We start from the raw sequence: 20,268 nt of genomic DNA on the forward strand, positions 1-20,268 counted from the left end.
AATAAAAAAATTTAAAAAATTATAGTTATTACAATGATTTCTTTTTATTTTACTCCTAGGAGTCTCAAATAATGAGCGAGCATTAAAAATGGGGAAGGTTTCCAAAAGTTCATTGCAAAATTTATTCTGTTGTCAAATATAAATTTCTATTGTAATTATGGATTTATGTTTTCAATACGATCATATATATTAAATTTTAAAGTTCTTTGCTTACAACAAAGTAATCTATATTTACAAAAATTGAAAAAGTTAGTGAATATATGCAATTTACAGAATCTCATTAATTTTTCATAGTACATGTAACCCTCATATAATGCAGTAGTTAGGTTCCACAAAAAATGTTGCATTATAAAAATTGCATTAAGTGAGACTCACATTAAATGTAAAAAGTGGGATTACATTCCAAAATGATCTTTAAATATCAACTCTATCTATATTATAAGTTTTATTTAATTCAGAAGATTTCATTTAAAACATAAATTACAAAACAAAAACTTACTAAAATTTGTAAAATGTGATTTTGATTACTTAAAACTGATATACAGTTATGACTTGTCCACACTTATTATCTAATTAAATGCTATTTTCAAGAATACAAATGAAAAAGAAAATTATAAGCAACATGCACCTTACAAACAAAATGCCAAAGGGAATTTCCAGTGTCTGAAATTATACATACTTGCTTGCACATTTTACATTTTTCTAACAAGATTGCCATGAAAAATAATAATCTTTCATTACTGCAGAGAAAACTATTCACATTTAGGGAGAAATTGCACAATCTACATTGGCAAACTATATTGTAGTAACTGAAAAAACATTTACCAAAATAAGATAAACAGATGATTTCATCTTATATTCAAATCACATTGTATAAGTACCACATTATACAAGGATTACCTGTAATAAAAAAACTAAAAATTAGCTCCATCCAGTATAAATAAAACAATTAATTCATGCCAAAAATTTAGCTACACATCATTATTCAAACAATAGTTTCCAATCAAAGACTTGCATGTTATCTGCTGCAAAACCTGCTACAAGGTCACACAATGTTGCAAAGCTTCCTACAAAAATAAAATTAAAATATTTCATAAAACTTAGACAAGCTGTTGGGCAGCTAACTCTGGTGTATTGGACAAAATATATTGTCTTGATTTTGCTCAATAAGTTTTATTACAAAAAAGAAGCTAAGTTATAATTTGTCAGTCATAATATAGGTGTCTGATGCATTTATTTATTCCTCTCAAACAAACTCCAAATAAAATTTTATAATCAACTAGGTTTGATTTAATGCAATTTGAAAAAATTACTAAGAAAATAATCAATAATTCATTTATGCCAATCAATTCCCAGATATCTGTAAATACAAATTTTAGAAAATTGTTTCTAACTGAAGCAATTTTGAAAAGAAAAAATATAATTAAATGCAACTAATGTTCATGATCAATCAAGTAATTAAAAAGTAATAAAAATCCCATATTCTTGTAAAAGTTATAACAGTATAATTATTGAATCTGACTATTAGATAAACAAAAGTACTTTCCAGGGTTGCAGAATATATCTGATCCAACAAACAAGGTTTGAGGGAAATTAAAACAGTTCCAAGAAAATTTGCAGTAGAAAACATATTACAACTATAGCTATAAAAACATTACAATAAAATGGAGTAGAGTGTTGACTAAGCCTATAGACAATAATTGGGGAAATTCACTTAAATACAAGAAAGTCCTTGTTTTAAAATGAAATTGGTTGCTGTTTTTTATTTTAATTTTGAACAGTTCAATCACTCATTACATCACTGTCTATTTACACAGTTGTGAACTTGCAGTAAGAACAAGTTGGTTTCACTTAACAAACTATGGTTTTGATTTTTACAAAAACTGAAAGAGCTTTAAAAAGACCAAAAAAGAAAATCTGTTTTTATTTCATAAATATCTGATTTTATTTTAACAAGTGGAATTTTGTGTTGACTCAAATTAAAATACTCTCATTTCCCACATGAAAAATTTGCAAATTTATAAATTGTGTTTAAAACTTTTTCTGAATTGTCTCGAATAGCCAAATAGAAGTTTTATCATTATTTTATAAATACAAAAGATCATAACATTTCTTCTAGTAATAAAAAAGTTTAGTTTTATTTATTTGTATCATATTTGAGAATAAAATTGAAAACTAATACATACCACATTGATTCATAGTCTTTTGGCAAGAAAGTAATTGTTGAACTGGATTATTAGGAGAAACTAATGTTCGAACTATCTAAAAATAAAAACAAATAAGAAGTAGAAGTTACAAGTATGTTTTAAAAGTCTTTGTTTTGCAGATTATACTAGTATTTTAATTCTAAAACTAAGTATTAGGTTTGAAATAAAAAATCGTTTATTAAAAAGATCTTAAATACTTGTAACATAAGATGAATATTTGTGACTTTCTGTGATGTCCATCCTTTATCTTCTTCTGTAGTTTCAGTATGAAGATCAAAAAATGAAGTAAGGCGCTGAATATAACTACCTTCTTTAAAAAAGTTCTGATTGGATGTATTATTTTTTAATAAATTCAACATAACTAGAATGCAATCTTCAACTACCACACCTATTAACAAAATTTAAAGATTTTAATAAAATAAAAACTTAATTTCTTATGCATATCATTTATTATTATACATTATGACATAAATTTGATAAATTTTAAGTATGTATCATTTAGTTACTGAGAAATCATATATCTTCTACCATTTCTGTGTAATCAAAACAATTTTCTTTTTATAATTTGAGAAATTGCATGTTATTTTAACAAAGAACAAAATTTGTTTTTCAATTCAATTAAATATAAACAATCAATAAACAGAACATTTCATTCAATATTAGAATTATTTATAAGCATTTTATTAAAAATTAAAAAAACATTTTAAAATGCAGAATGAGAAAATGTGCCCTGTGATGCATACTGGTACAAAAAAATAAACAACTTCTAGAACATATGTTTATTTTTTAATAAATAATCTGTTTTAATACAGATTATTTTATTTATTAAAACATAATAGAGCAACATAAGACAAAAATATAAGACAGAATCCTTTATTATTATTATTATTATTATCATCAGCATCATCACACTATTCTGAATATAGTACGACACTTTTCTTAAAAAGAAAAGTGTTGTACTATAATTCTACTTCTGGAAGTAAAGGATCGTATTACACATGAGCAATTTCTTCCCAACCTGTGTACAGTACGGCCATAGACATAGCACTATTGCAACATCTTAAAAATAGAGTCTGTTCTTCTCTGCTCACAAATTGCCAATGTGATATTTTTTTTTATGCAGTTCTTAGGAAAGAAAAATGGTGGATGTAGATTGTGCTGAAAAATGAGACTCAACATCTTAGCAGCCAAACAAGAGAATTAGAAAATCATTCAACTCAAATTTCAAATGCATGGTTATGAGATGTGCTCAGAATCACAATGATTGTGAGAAAATACAGAAATTCAAATTAGAAGAAAATTTGTGACATTAGAAGTTGAGCAACAAATTGAACCATGCAGTTTCCACACACAAGAGTTTCAGAGATCAAAAGACAGGCATATTGCAGAGAGAATTGTGCCAAGGGTTTCTGATCAAGTCAGTTGAAAGCGTCAAAATTGAAGAGAACTGCAGATGATTCTGCAGACATAAAAATAAAGATCATACTAAACTATAACTATTTTTTTTTTGTTATGAAACACTCCTTGAAACTTCAGAGGTATATTCAGAACAATATGATGATGATATCATCAATCATATCTGAATATAATATGACATATTTAAAAAAAAAGTTGAAAATTTATAAAAGCCTGTTATACTGACCTCTTAATAAATTAGATATGGTATAAAATCTTAAGGAATTGCTTGCAGTTACAGCTTCGATTTTATAAATTCAATGTTAAAAATTCTTGTAAAAGTTGAAAATTTATAAAATTTTAATGTAGCAGGAACACTCTTAATAAATTAGATATAAGAAAATTTATTAATACAAATATTTATGAAATATATAGTAACACAATTAAAAAATCAAAACAATTTACCTCCATCACTGTTTCCTTCTTCAGCTATGGTATCTAATAATCTATCAAATGCGTTTTCAAATGCTACAATTTTCTGAATATTAGCATTACTTTTTGTTAAATGGGCTAATAAAAGCAAAGCCTGTAATAATATATTTAAATTAAAACAATAAACTGTCAAAATTATTTTTGCAATTTTTGTGTAATGATAAAATTTCTTACATCATTTCTTATAACTTCTCTTGTATCTGACAAAAGATCCATTAAACGAGATACTCCCATTGGACTAACTAATATTATTTCTTGTAATTCCCTTGCTTTATGAATAAGAAGTCCAGTTAGAAGTTTTACAGCTGGCCATCTTACTTTGAAATCAAACTCCTACAAGAAAATAGTAGTAGCTTTTTAAAAGGAATTTAAAATGCATATAATACATTATGTTCAGATTAATGAGAAACAAAGATCCCTGTCAGAAACCCTTGCTGATATGGGAGTTTTTGAATAGTATTCCTTCACAATGTTTAATGCTGAATCCAAATATGCCACCAACAAATTGGTATGGACAATGTGTAGGAAGGTAATTTTTGAAATAAGAAGGAATATTGTTACATAAATTCTAACACTGTTTCAAAGCTGGAAAACACTATGAAGTTCACTTTTGGCAGGGCACTTAATTTTTGCATAATTTGCAAAAATTAAAAATTTACATTTGATTCTGATGAAACCGTGTTGTTGTTGATTTTACCTTGCTTCTTTACAGACACACTACGGTGACATTATTCAACACTTGGCAGATTATTCACCACTTTATTCAGTTGGTAAATAAAGTGGTGAATAATCTGCCAAGTGTTGAATAATGTCACTGTAGTGTGTCTGCAAAGAAGCAAGGTAAAAATTTACATACAAATTTCATTTATTAAAAACTGCTGTAAAATGTTTTCACATTGTTTTCCAAAACTGACAGACACTGTGGCATTCATTTTTTTGACTTGATTACTCATTTTTGCAAATTTTTCATAACTTACATGTGCTTACCTATTTTTTCTTTTGGCATTTGGATTATAAAAAAAAGTCATTGACATTGGAAACAGAAATGAAAGTATTTCTTATGTTTGTAATAAAATACTACAGTTTGTAAACAAAGTAGATCTTAAAAAGTTTTAAAAATACATTTTGTTCTAATTTATTTGAATTTCATTTGACTAATGTATTCACTAATAAGGAACAAGCATTTATTTCACTTTCATTTGTATTATTTCATTACAAAAATAAGGAATACTTTTATTTCCATTTCTAATACTTTTGCATAATACAAATTTTAAAAAAGTATGCATGCTTGTGCGTGTGTAGTTCCAAAAAATTCACAAAAATTAGAAGTTGAGTCAAAAATGAATGCAGCAGTGTTTGTCAGTTTGAAATAAATAAAATTTGAATGCAAATTTTGATCTTTGCAAATTGTGCAAAAATTAAGAGTCCTGAAAAAAGTGGACTTCATAGTGTTTCTCAGGTTTGAAACAGTGTTAAAATGTATGTAATAATACTCCTCCCATTTCAAAAAAATAAACTTGCTACACATTGTCATATCAACTTGTTGTGGCATATTTCAGTTCAGTGTTAAAGATTGTGAAGGAATACTATTCAAAAATTCCCATATCAGCAAGGGTTTCTGACAGGGATTCTTATTTCAAGTTAAGCTGAACACACTGTAAAATATGTTTATAGAATTAAACTTATTGTTATATGTGGATATGCATTATTACACTTACATCTAATAATTCTAGAAGAAGTGTTACATTTTCTGTTTTCTTTATATATATTTCTGTAAACTGAATTCCCAAATCTTCATCTGATTTTTCTGGAATAATATCTTTAAAGAAAAAATATCAATTAGACTGGTTAAAGACAAATGTTGATATTATTGTTAATAAATGCTAAATTTTCTAAAAATTATTTTTATCAGATATTTCTAAAACAAATAAAACAAATTTTATTTGTTTAAAATGATTTTTATTTAAGTTTGGTCACAAACACAAAATCTAATAAAGCTTTTAATGTGAAACTTAGTTACTCGTTACAAAATACACACACACACACACAACAATACGAAACATCTACTTTAGTTAGACATGTTTTTAATGAACTGTTACTGACTACCAGCTGTAACAGACTACAGTAAACAACTGCAATAATATCTTGCAAACATCAATTTAACTGTTGTTAATATCATTTATATGAAAATTTATTGACAGAAAAAAGTATATATAAAATAATATAAAATGCATATTTTTATGTAAATGATGTTAACAGTGTGCAAATGGATGCTTAAAATTAAAAAACATTAAATCATTAATTTCTTTATTAAAATAGCAATTTTTGTTTGTTATTTGGAAAATTATTTCATATTCAGATTAACTAAAATCTAGGTAATTTCTGATTGATCTGATTGAAATGAATAATTAAAAACAAAAACAAACAAATTGACCTTTCTTTTGAATATTAATTGATTCAAGATTATGAAGGTTTCAAGAGGATTCAAGAGGATTGGAATATTCAAAATTTATATTTCTGAATATTCTAATTGGGCTGCAATTTGAAAAAATTGTAATAAATTCCCACTGTTGTCTGTCTGCTGTCTGTTCTTCCTTAATCTTGAGAACGGTGTTAGATAGACAAAAGTGAGATATATTCATGATTATATGATATACGATTACACAGTCATGTGATTTCAATTCAAAAATTTTCCCCAGAATGGAGTTACATAGATGACTGGCATTACAGTTATTCTTGTCAGGAAAAGTATGATGTACAGGAGCAAGATACTACTAATTTGAGATCAAGATCATATATTTAAATTAAGTAAATTATAAATTGCAACCCAGCAATGTGACAATGTCATAATAATTTTGTTCTGTTAATAGATTAATATTTTATTACATAGATAACTAGTTCATCCATCATTTATATAAATTTAAAAAATCATCTGGAGATAATAAAGCCCATTTTTTATATCTAACCAACCTTATTATACAGTTAACCATAATTTCTATAACTTTTAACTCTTTGATGAATACTCCTGTAAGTATATATCAATAATTGCAATATTAAAGGCCCGTTTACAGTCAATTAGCTATACCTATTGAGAATAAAATCTTTGAAAATTGGAGTCAGATATAAATGTAAGAAAGGAGAATATTTTACTTTGTCACTAAAGATTAATTTATAGAAAAAAATAGGATCAAGGAATGATCAAGAAAATAACCAGAAAAATAATAAAGATTAAAATATATTCCTCTTATATTGTTATAATACATTTATAATAAATCACATACTAATAATTATTCATACATTAGTTACTAACTAATGTGACTACTAAGTTACTAACTAATCATAAATTTTGACATGTTTCACATAACTTAAAATAATATTCTCATCAACCTAATAATATATTATTAAGCTAAGAGTCTCTCTAAAAACAAAAGTTTTTGAATGAAAAAGTGCAATATGATCCAAATGATCCATAATATAAAAAAACTGAACATAAAACCAATCACACAATTTAAAAATATTATCAATATTTAGAGCTAATGATTAAAATGTAATAAAGATAACTAATTATTGTGCTGAGGTACAGCTACTTTCTAATGTAACTGTTACTCTATGCTTGATATAAATACAAATTCCTTTTTACTTAAAAATGCACAAATATGATTTTTGACAAATAAAAAGATCTGATGCACATCATTTTTTTATGCTAAAAAATTGTTTTAAATTAATATAGAGTCAGTAAATTTAAGAGTATGACTTAGAATCGCATGAATGTTGTCTCTTCTTATTCTTAAAATTTACAACTCATAAATTTCAGTTTTATTTTAATAAAAATATGTTGATTTTCTTTTTGAATTATTTGAAATTAATACAAACATTAATCATCTTATTAACATGAAATCAAACATAGATTTTCAAATTATGCAAAATAATTATTGACTGATTAGATCTGATCAAGAATAAAAATTCAAATCCAGTTCCATGCCTTACTTTTTCCAAATATTTCTAAATTATTTAATCATGTTCAATAAATAGCGATTCACCTAGTTAAGGTGGCAAATTATGTTAATTGTAATGAATATTTTAATTAAACAATAGTCATCTGATTTCATTTAGCACAGTAGAAGTTGGTTAATGTGGTACCTAATAAGTTAAAATATCTAGTAGTTGGCATTTCTCTGAGAAAAATAGCTGATAATCCAGAATTGTCTAACATAATCTAGAATGATAGTATTCTAAAATCAAAATTTGTTTAAAAACATTGTGCACTAAGGATCCTGGAAGAAATACATTGTGTAGAAAATTATTATATGCATGATCATAAATATTGATTTTTCATAACATGTTCATTAAAACACTTTTGCACACCTCTCAATCAATCTCAACACAACATATTTATGCACTGTATCGTTTTCAAACTGACTAAAGAAAGAACTTGTGTGTGTGTGTAAACAAATCAGAAACATACAAAAGTATGAATGTTCTGACAAAATGTACAGCAGCAATTCCTCTGGAAATTGAAAGAAAATTTCACCACTTCTAAAATGCTTCTACTACTTTTAATTTTATATTCCCATGTTGCAGTCTTCTGTCTACTAAAGGGTCAGATTAATATGCATTTAAAACTACAATGTATGCTATAATTTCACCATGTGGTGAAATTTGCACTATGTAGTGAAAATCCTGGTACAGCAATATCTGCAATATTCAGATTGCATATAATTTATCAAATTTTACAAAAATATATAAACATCAAATAAAATGATATTATTGATAATCCAGTCTGGTCCTGTAGGTGCTGAATTAACAGACTTACCCTGAAAATCCTTAATATTTTTTTTGCTGTAATAAAACTTATTATAAAAAACATTTCTTTCCTTACCTTCTTCTTGAGCACCAGAGATTACATTTGAGATAGCATCTAATGCATAGCCAACAATTTCAGCATCACTTCTATCTGTTTCTAAAATTTTAATAAGAGCATCCATTCCTTGAGCACCCACTTCCAACCGAAATTTCTATTAAAGAATTAAAATAATAATAATAATTTATTTTAAAATAATTACAGTATTATTATTTTCAATAACACTCCCACTAACAAACTGAATCTAATAATTTTTATTTCATTTCTATATTAAATTATTTTTTATTGTTTTTACCATAGTAAATTTCTATTTATCTTTCTCCTCTTTCATATATTATAAATTGTTAACTGATTAATTATAAAAAATGTTTTTTTTTCCTAATAAAATAATGCTCACAAATAGGAAATTGAAGATATTTAGTAATTTAAATAATTTATGTGTTCTCAATAATTATTCTTATACAATTTGCATACTGTAATAAAGCTTTTCATGAAAATTTGTTTTTGTTTGTTTATTTATGGCAACACAACACTTGGGCGATCTGCCTAGGGGAATGCCTTCCAGGACATCTTTTTAAGGGAAACTGGCCTCTATTTAGGCATTACAGACGTGGAGAAAACCTGGAAAATTCCATGTGGCCAGCCCGTCCGAACGAGGCGTAAACCTACGACCAAACTCCCAGTGTTCAGGGAATGAAGATGTCTTGGCCACTGGTGAGCATTTTCACAAAAGATTCAATAATTTTTCAGCATAGACCAGATGGGACAATTGATATTCTATTATTTTCCATAAAAATGCTTTAATTCCATATTAATGTTATTTATTCACTAATATGAATTTTGTTGAGTTTAAATATGAAAAAATTTTAAACAATAAAATTTTTTAAATATTAAATTTCTTCTACTTGTATCTACTACGAATATTAAAAATTACATTCTACCGTGTACTGTAAATCCTAGTTTTCAGGTATTCTAATTCAACACCTGAAAATATGACTTACATGAGAATGTTATATTTTAACAGCTGTAGTTTTCAAAGCTTTAAAAATGTTTTTAGCAATTTTTATTTATATGAAGTTATATTCTAATAGATATCTCCCGTGTATAATTTGGAAAGTTTAGTTATTTAATTTACACCTCTCGTCTTTTTAATACCTTCAAATATGATTAATTACATATATTTTGATTTCAGTGATTAAAGTATCACTAATTATAAATGCATTAAGCTCATAATTAATATACAGTAACCTTTAATATATTGTATTCATTGTACTTTAAAATTCTTTGTTAATGTCATTTAAGCAATATTTGAATACTTTAATAACTTATTGTGCTTATTTAAACATTTATCGTTTTGAGTTTTTTTCGATTTAATTAAAATAAAGTAAATTTAGATATAATAAATATTTTCTATCTTAATCTATTTTTGTGACTAGGAGATGTAATTTTAACTAATAAAAGAAAATAATAATCTGTTGTTTATAAACTTCGATGAAAACTATAACATCTGTTTTAATAATTTTATTCTCAATTAAAATTATGTATATGTTTTAATTGGCTTGTCATCAGTGATCATTTTAACTGAATAAAAGGTCATCTCTGCAGAGAAAGACTGTTTTGTTCCTGGTGATTGGACATGACAGAACTGAAGATACTTAGTTTCTTCAAACTTTCTATATAAAATTAATTTTTTTGTATTTACTCATACATAAAGTTATATAAAATTAATAAATTTATTAAGTATAATTAAATGCATTATTACTTATTTTTTATTTATACTCTCTTTAATTTTTGATAATTATGGTCATGCGACTACATAAAAAATTTATATCAACAGTTATTTATAAAATCATTTAATAGCAGTTTGTGAGTTCTTTTTTCTCTTTAGTAAATATATTTTGTATATTTTTATGGAAAAATAAATTGATCAATTTTCTAAACTATTATAAATGAATATCAAATCCTTAATCATAATAATTACATTCACAATAATTAAAAGTAACATTTATGCAATTGCTTATTAATGACAAAATAAAAGTTGATCCTACTTTATCCCATTTGAAATTTCATGTAGATAATCTATAGATTATTTATGTTTGAAGGGCAATTTTAAAACAATTATGGATTATGCAATGGTATAGATTATCTGTCAATTTTAACTTTTAATTACAAACTTAGCAACATGTCCAAATGTTAGTTAGCACAGTCTAAATTTTAGCATAAATTTCATATTAACCATCTTAACGAATGTGATTTTAATCTCCTTGCTGAAGTACATTTACTTTGCTTCACTGAAAAGCAACTCTTTTGACAAAATAACCTAATTACAAAGTGGGACATTCAGGCTCCCAACAAAACTCTCCAAGGACAACAGGATGAAAATCATAAAAGCAAAACTACTGGTCACTTTTACTTAGGCCAATGCTCAGACCTAACCACACTACATTCCAACAGTTAAATCTCACAACTACATTCAAGTTAAAAGCAATAAATTTTAATTTCTAACCCCAAAACAAATTTTCAAGTAGGTTTCTGAAAATCCATCTAAAGTAAAGTGACACTCTTAGAAATAAATTTACTATCTTTAAATAATTATGATTTAGTGTTATCTAAAATAGATTCAAAATGTCTTGAAAGACCTTTTCACTAGAAAAATAACAAAAGAAATTAGAAAGCAAAGTAAATAAAAAGTAGCTCCTATATACAAGTTGAGAATCCTTTATCCAAAATTCCAAAAACTGAAAATCTCTAAAATCAAAAAGTTTTTTAAGTGCCGAATTAGCGTGCCACAAATGAAAAATTCCAAAGTCCTGGAAATGTTCAGGATCTTTTAGCCTTATATACTATATTCATAGGAAAGGTGTGACTTTCATATTCCTTAAGTGTCAATCAATCCTAATTTTTAAGATATGTTTATCAGAACATGTTCAAAAATTTAAACAAATACATGATTCTTTCCAACAGCTCAATTAACAGCTCTATGTAAATATTTTTAAAAAATATTTTCACACTACTATGGTAGCTATCTTTAAAATATGTATTCACATAAACATATGAAAATTTTTGTTTTATCAAAAAGTAAAAATATCCCTAAATAAGCCACATTTAAAAAAGTAAAATCAGTATAATATAGATCAAATTAAATCTGACAAAAATATATATAATAATTATTATATTATTAATAAATATAAAAACTAACAGAGAGTGACATTGTCTTTATCAGTTGCTTTTGTTTTATATATAAAATTGTTTTGTGCATCTGTGGTAAAAGTGCTTGGATAACAAGTGCTACAGCATATACTTCTTATAGCATGCACATAACATAGCAAATGAAATTGCTGTTGTGTTATAAAAATGATATAACAGCATAATAAATGTCAAAGTTTCCTGAAGAATCTTTTAATATTTGTAATCACAACAAATGTATTTCCACATCTTGGGAAAAACTACTTGATAACAGAAGTTTGTAAATTTGAAAGATTGTAAATTTTAAAGCTAAAATTGTGTTAGCTTCCTTTTACTGCAGTCACAGCTCTGATACACCCATTTCTTTCCAGCTTTCTCTTATGGAAACTAACAACGGAGCTGAAGACAAATTCTGTTGTTGTTGGCTTTCTTTTGTTTATCAACTTTTTCAGTTGTCACAAGACATTTTCAATCCAATTCATGTTCTGGTTGTTCAGCAGCCATGGAAATTATGTTGTGGCATGCCTCAAGAAAATTGTTCACATTTAGCCCAATGATTGTAAAACTTTATATGCTGAGATACAACGCCAAATATATTACAAGGAAGAAACTATAATTTCTTGTAATAAGATGACAATGCCTCACATCATTGGATATAAAGAAGGAATTATAGTTTCTTCCTTATAGTCAATGATATGAGGCATTGTCATCTTGTACACTATCTCTTCATCATTGTCCTGATCTTCAATTGTTGATAGCAAAAAAATATCCTAGAATTTCAATGTACACATTGGTTATTATGTTAGTTTGAAGAATGGCAAGTTTAGTAATTAATAATCAATGATATTGGTTTTGGGTAACAAATTAAAATAATTGTATTCTGCTATTTAATCTACGTTTCATGTTGATTGTTTCATACAATTTTATTTTGGCTTCCACAATACTATTATTATATAATATAAAAAGAGTTGAGAGCACTGTACAGTATGAAAGGATCTTTATCATAAAAAACTGATGCTGAGATCTGTTTGAGGAAGAAGTAAATATTAAAAATTTGTAACAATTTACTATGAAAAATTTTCAAAAATGATGAATATTAGAGAAAAAATTAGTTCTTACTTCATTGTTTTCTCTTATATTAATCTAGATCAGGGGTTACCAAACTTTTTTCATAATGGGCCACATAACTGAGAGAATGATGAGCACAGTCCGCATAACCATTTCGTTCAATACAATACACTGAATACACAAAAAGTAGAGACAATCAACATATTTATTTACCAATACAAACACGATTGCTGCAGCAAGCTCGTAATCGCTTTCCTTAGAAACTTCATTGTAGGTACTTACACAAAAAGTGTTCTGATATCCAAAGTTGCAAAAAACCACTGCATTGTTTATTTCACTGATTTTCCTGAAAATTATATTACCGTCGGATGAAAAAAATCAGATTGGACCAATTTTGGCAATTTTACTTAACTTATTTTAATTTTTTCTACATAGTAAGTTTATCTAGAATCTATGATATTTCTATATAAATAATTACCTTTTAGCTCATTTGTGGTACAGTGTGGCAGTGGGCTGGATGAACTGACCTCCCGGGCCAAATCCAGCCTGCGAGCCGTAGTTTGGTGACCCCTGATCGAGATCAATGGTTTCTTAACTCATTTCTAATCATATCTAGCCTACAAATGCAGAACATGACAGTATATCCCATCTAAGTGATGCAAATTAAAATAATTTCAAAAACTTCACAAACTTTACAAAATATAATTAAAATGGAAGTATACCTCAAAATTATCAATTATTAATCATAATTTTCATTATTATAATTTCACAAACTTTTAAAAGATACTTTATTAAATTTAAAAATTTTTGAATTTTTATTAGATTCTTTAAAGTCTTTCAATGTTTTTTTGTTATTCTGACAAATGACATTGAGTAACAGTTGAAGTTGAAGTTTGACAGTAGTGACTAATAAGATCACACGTCACAAATATCAGCTTTAATCAGTTTTAATTGTCAAAGTAGTCCTAAAACTTAACAAAAAGAAACTATCTAGTTACTAAAACTTTTAAATTACATTAGAGTGGCAAAAAGCAGATGTCTGTATTGATTAAAATTCTTTATCAAATTATATTTTCTTTATCACAATAAGAAATTTAGGGAAAAAATAATAATAAATAATATTGTTGTTTATCACAATAATTATTGCTATTATAATAAAAATAACAAAACATAATGCAAAAGAATAAAAACTAATTAAATAAAGGAATATATAAATGATTAAAAAATCAATAAGCAAATTTTATAGCAATATTTTCTGATTTCTTTATAGTTATTGCAATGATTTTGAATTAGTATATTTGAAGGATTAAAAACTATCAATGTAACAAAATTAATGATAAAAAGTGAATTTGATAATATAAAACAATAGAGCTTTAATTAACAAAGTATTTCAAGTTCAAAAAAATAATTAAAAAATAAAATAATAATAAAGTCCTTGTATCTTAATGCTGTCTGTCAAGTTATGTGTGAAGTGAGTGAATATCCACTATTGACAATTTTATATGTCGTAACAACTTAAATAAATTTCATTAAAATGTTTGAATTGATTATATTTAATTTTAAGAAATAAAATTAGAATTAAAACCAATCAATATATTTTTAATCATCATATTAGCAATTCCAATTTTAAATTAAAAGCTATTAAAAAAGTGTAATAAATTAAATAATAAATGTAATCAGTTCTAGTATTAACACTGATTAAAACCCAAGGTTTTAATCAGTGTTAATCAATGTTCAAGCTAAAATTAAATAAAAAATATTCTGTTTTAGTGGACATAAACACAACCAAAACAAAAAACTTTTTCAAGCACATTTGGATACTAGAGCTGATTTTTCTTCTAAGGAGCTTGAGAATATTTTAGTTTTAGTTTATTGGTTTATTGTCCTTGAATTTTTAAGTTAAAAATTTGAACATTGATTTTATTTTGGCATTCTTAATTATTATTGTATATACTTAATCATGTAGATGTATATATGTAATCATGCCATAGCAAGATCGTTAATTTAGCTGCTTTACAAAGCACCTAGCTGTCTGATTAAATGGTGCTGTTTGTAATAAAGCTAACATTCAGATACTTTACAAAGAGGCTAAACCAAATCCTGCAGGACTGAATAACATTTCCATTAGATAAACTTAATTGTCACATTTACTTCTGATTCTTACACTCGAGCACTAAGGAATGTTACCAGATTTGACTACCAAAATGGACCACTCTTGTTTTAGTTTTGCATAAAAAAATCATTTGGTGTATTGCCTACTTTTTGGGCTACAAAAATTTGACTTGACTACATAAATTTTGTTTGTTTTGATCTAGAACAACAATACCTATCTCTCTTCATGTCATCTTTAGACATAATTTTATTTATATGCAAAAGCAAGCATAAGCATCACATAAAGGAGTTAACTAGGATGCAGAGAAGATGATTGATGATACCACTAAGAAACTTCCCCTATTAGATATTGGAAAAAGCATTTTTCTTAATGTACCAAAAAATAGATCATGGTTCTTTAGATACCAAAAATATTAAGGGAAAAATTATTGATTTCAGAAATGGAGTTTACAAGAGAGGCACTAAATCCAAAATGATTAAAAATTGGTTGTCAGTATGAATTACAAGTCATCAAATGTCATTATGATGATGAAATACCAGAAAGAAATCTTGGAGAATGTGTGATTAATCAATTATTATTTGGTGATCAAGAATTGCAAAAATGCTAATGCAAACCTGTGAAAAATCAGTGTCACAATAATAGATGAGCATGTTTAAAAAAAAAATTCTTTGAGGATCTAAATGTCATTCTAGTTTATCTTGCATTAATAAATAATGTATCCATTTGATACATTTAATATTATTTTGTAACTATTGAAGGAATTTAGCAACTTTAAAGTGTTTTTTCACTTTTATAATTTAACTTTGCACTGTTTAGTATGTCAAACTACCTCTCTTTATTTATGTAATGATTTTACAAAAGTTATTCTTTAATTATAATAATGTACCGAAATATTAAAAATACTTAGTAGATTTTAAAGATTTTAAATGGCCAATAAACAGTTAATATAAGTATTTATAACAATTAATTATTTCCTAAAAACAGGAAATAATACAAATACTGTACTCTTTTTACAATTTTCAACTTTATACATAGATAATTTCAATTATGCAATGTTTTTTTTACTTCCTAATATTTTTGTCCCTAACCTTAGTGAATAATTCACATTTTAGTAAAGAAGCTGAGATTTCTGCCACTTTACAGCTAAATGTAGCCTGCCACATTATAAAATGCAATGTAACAACAATCCAGCTGAACAACATTAGTTAGCTTTATTACAAAATGAAACATTTAATCAAACGACCACATGCTTTGTAAAGTGGCTAAATTAACAATCTGGTTGTAACATATAAATAACTACATGATTAAGTATATACAATAATATATATTAATCACTTATGTATATATATATATATATAAATAACACTAAATTTTTTTAAATATAAATTTAACTTATGAAATTTACTTTTGAAAGTGCTTTCAATGCACGACACGCATCTCGTCGATCTTCCAATAATACAGAAGTCTGCACTCTCTCCACTAATCTTTCCACCTAAAGAAACAAAAAAAATTTTTAATTATAAAGAACAAAAATATCTCACGATGCTTTTGTTGTATTAATTTTAGATTTTAAAATCATACAATGATATTTGATTTATGTATAATCTATTGTGTAACAATCCCAATGCATTCATAACAGAAAATAAAAATTCAATATAAAATGTGATACAGACAATAAAATAACTAGAAATCAATTTAGATTATAAGCAAGTCGAGTAAGTGTTTAAATAAAAAATTGTTTTAAATTAACTTAATGATTTAAAAATCTCAAAGTACAAGTTTACATAAAAATACTGATGTAAATTTAGAATTTTATTTCAAAGTAAAAATATTAAAGTTACTGTTTGTATTAAAATTTTAATTATTTAATACTGTTTAGTGATTAGTGATAAATTTAATATGTTGTTAAATAATAAATATTTGTTATTTTGTTATATAGAAAAGAGCATTAATAATTTAACAAATACTGTATTACTTTACTTCAAATATAAATTACTTTTTAAAATTTTTATTTCAGACATCTTTAATGATAAGAAAAAAATTATTATTATTATTATATTGAAAAAAAATACACAATGTAAAAATGAAACATTTGATATATATATATTATAAAATATAGTTCTAGATTTAAAATTAGGTTAGTTTAATTATTTATGAAAATTATTGTTAAGTTATAATTAGTGCATTTTAATATTAAATATTTCTAAGAGATAATACAAAACACTTCAATTCTGCTTAGTAAATGTAATCATGACTAAATAATTGAGAATATATTTCCATATTCTCATGCATTTACATTAAATTTAGGATTTTGATTTCATGACTTCAAAGTTTTAAATATCTAGAGAACAAGACAGATAAAGTACTGACAAATATATTTCCTAGATTAACTGATGCAAGATCACAAAATTATACTGTGCATTCAGTTATTGTCTAGAACTGACTCACTATCTCGATTAATTCTTCCATTTTCATTTAAATGTTGACCAATTGAAAATTTGAAACAAATTCAAAATGCCCATTTTTTAATCAGATTACCAAATTTTTTGATTTATTGGTTACAATGTTGGTTCTGGAGATTAGTTGTTTAACTCAACTCACCTCCAGAAAGTTTCTTACATCTATTATCTTATATTATTTTCTATAAATTGAAATTGATTCTCAAAGATAAAAATTTTTGTTGAAAAAAATATAACAGTTATAATTTCTATATTCTATTAAAATGCACATCTTATAAACTTATTTATCCTTTAAAAAAATGTTTAGTCAAATGATACATTATAAAAAATTTTTCTCAATGTTGAATGGAAGCACAAGTATACTTGGAATCTCTCACAAAATATTTAAACATGTTTCATTCTTTGAAGAAATAACTAGTCTGTTCTTACTTGTTTTATTATGCTAAGTAACTATTATCCTATTTCTGAAACTGTTATTAGGCCCCGAACATGCTGCAACATTTTTGAAATAATAATAGTACAGTAGAGCGTCAATTATCCGAATCAATTGGGGACTGGGGTTGTTCGGATAACTGATATTTCAAATAATCAATTATGTACGAAAAAATAGTTTAACGTATCCAATGTTGAAATTTTTCTTCGTTGCATGTCGCTTTGCGTTGAATTTTCATCAATGTTAAGCTTAACAAAGACTATTGTATCGTTAAAAATTAGTTTTTTATTTTGTACAAACAAAATAAATATATTGAAAAATATAAAAACAATAAAAAATTATACTTCAGGAGTTAATTTAGTATCAAAAACGTAAAATATTTGAGTAGCCCAAGATATAGCCAAAGATTTCAGTGCCACAGCACTAGCAAAAATTTAAATTTGCCGACTGGAATTCTTTCGGATAATTGACGCTCTACTGTATTTGAAATTTGCCTCACATGCAAAAATTATAAGGTACAGGTATCCCTTGTACAACATAGCACTTCAACACAGTTTAGCTCTAACACAGTTTGAAAATTGAAGATACTCCATACAACACAACTTCCAGTTTCACTCCAACACAGTTTTGGAAAGCCTTCACACAAAATTTCACAATTTTTCTTGAATTAAGAAAAAGTCTAGAGTAACAAAGTATAAACTTTGTTATTCAATATTTTTTAAAATTCAAGCAAGCACATGTCTCAAATTTGCTAACAGATTTTAGAATATTAAAATTTTCAATTTGTTTTGTGTCTTTTGTAAGGTTTACTTTAATGAAAACCAATAGAATTTTTTCTTCCTTGTCCTAGGTTTCCTATCAACTAGGTGTCATTGCTTTCAGACTTTAGCCCTTAAGACTGTCACTGTGTTTTCTTTTTATACATTAATCTTCGTACTTAGTAAAGTTTATTTAGACATTTTTAGGTAAGTGTTATTAACTTTTTTTTTTTTAACTGTAGGTATTACTTCATATGTAAAAATGATGAACGAAATACAGCATTATCTCAGTATCTCAGTATTTGAACAGTTCCTAACTTGAACAATTCAGTATTAAAACACAAATTCTGAAAAAAGTCGCTCAGTATGCGACTAAACAAACATGATCCTCTAGAACAAATTTTCGATTAACAACATTTTTATTTTGTCATCCATAAAATATGATTAAATTATATGATCATAAATTATAATTAAAAAAAATGAATTAGTTGCTGATGTTTCTGATCAAGATCAACAAAATGCTGAGATGATGATGATACTCTCTAAAATAAAAAAAATGCTCTCATTTAACAGTACTTTTATTTGTAATTGTTAGTTAATTATTGATTGCTTTCAAAAATCTTCTAATCTGAATACCGTTATTCTGATAAAATCGCACTTACTAAACCTTTATTGTCCGGTACTTGTAAACTATTCGTAAAAACAAATGTTTTTGGCCTCAGACGAGGTCTTCTTCAGGTTAAAATAATTGGATTCCATTCTTAGAATGAATGTTTAGTTTTAAAATATAATCGAATAAAATCGAATGCGTGTGTTACGTATCGTCATCGTTTTGTTGTTCTTCGCATTACGTATGCGAAGAACAACAAAACGATGATGATACGTAACATGCACATGAATTCGATTATATTTTAAAACTAAACATTCATTCTAAGAATGGAATCCAATTATTTTAACCTGAAGAAGACCTCGTCTGAGGCCAAAAACGTTTGTTTTTACGAATAGTTTACAAGTACCGGACAATAAAGGTTTAGTAAGTGTGATTTTATTGATTGCTTTCATATACCTACATATTTCTCTTAGTAACAAAATATAATATATATTTTTGTTAAATTTTTGGAACCTAACCCCATGCATTAGTCCTTTGTTTTATATAGCATGAATTCATATAACATGACACTTTTTTCAGAATGTAACTATCATGCTATATGAGGGATACCTATACTACATTTGATTTAGATTGAACACTCAGGTTGTTTACATCTAGTCAATACAGTTTCACAATTTTACATATCA

The 20,268-nt window shown here is 25.9% G+C and overlaps 1 protein-coding gene and 1 long non-coding RNA gene across 3 annotated transcripts in view; both read right to left on the bottom strand.

Moving 5' to 3' along the window:
* LOC111621487 (general vesicular transport factor p115-like) overlaps nt 1-20,268 on the bottom strand; it is a 34,976-nt gene that overhangs the window by 10,091 nt on the left and 4,617 nt on the right. For both annotated transcript variants that reach the window (XM_023363644.1, XM_023363643.1), the window contains exons 2-8: nt 16,728-16,814; nt 8,974-9,109; nt 5,813-5,913; nt 4,269-4,427; nt 4,068-4,188; nt 2,405-2,595; nt 2,187-2,262 (exon numbers count right to left, since the gene is read on the bottom strand). In XM_023363644.1, coding sequence (XP_023219412.1) covers nt 2,187-2,262; nt 2,405-2,595; nt 4,068-4,188; nt 4,269-4,427; nt 5,813-5,913; nt 8,974-9,109; nt 16,728-16,814 — 871 coding nt within the window. The remainder of the gene's footprint in view (nt 1-2,186; nt 2,263-2,404; nt 2,596-4,067; nt 4,189-4,268; nt 4,428-5,812; nt 5,914-8,973; nt 9,110-16,727; nt 16,815-20,268) is intronic.
* On the bottom strand, nt 12,870-13,945 carry LOC111621488. The gene is made up of 3 exons (XR_002756088.1): nt 13,688-13,945; nt 13,492-13,555; nt 12,870-13,380 (listed from the first exon to the last, which is right to left on the bottom strand). It is a non-coding gene; the product is annotated as an uncharacterized LOC111621488 (long non-coding RNA).

The sequence above is a fragment of the Centruroides sculpturatus genome, unplaced genomic scaffold (assembly GCF_000671375.1).
Source record: "Centruroides sculpturatus isolate CEXI.00-Female unplaced genomic scaffold, Cexi_2.0 scaffold249, whole genome shotgun sequence".
In the NCBI taxonomy this organism is placed as follows: Eukaryota; Metazoa; Arthropoda; class Arachnida; order Scorpiones; family Buthidae; genus Centruroides; species Centruroides sculpturatus.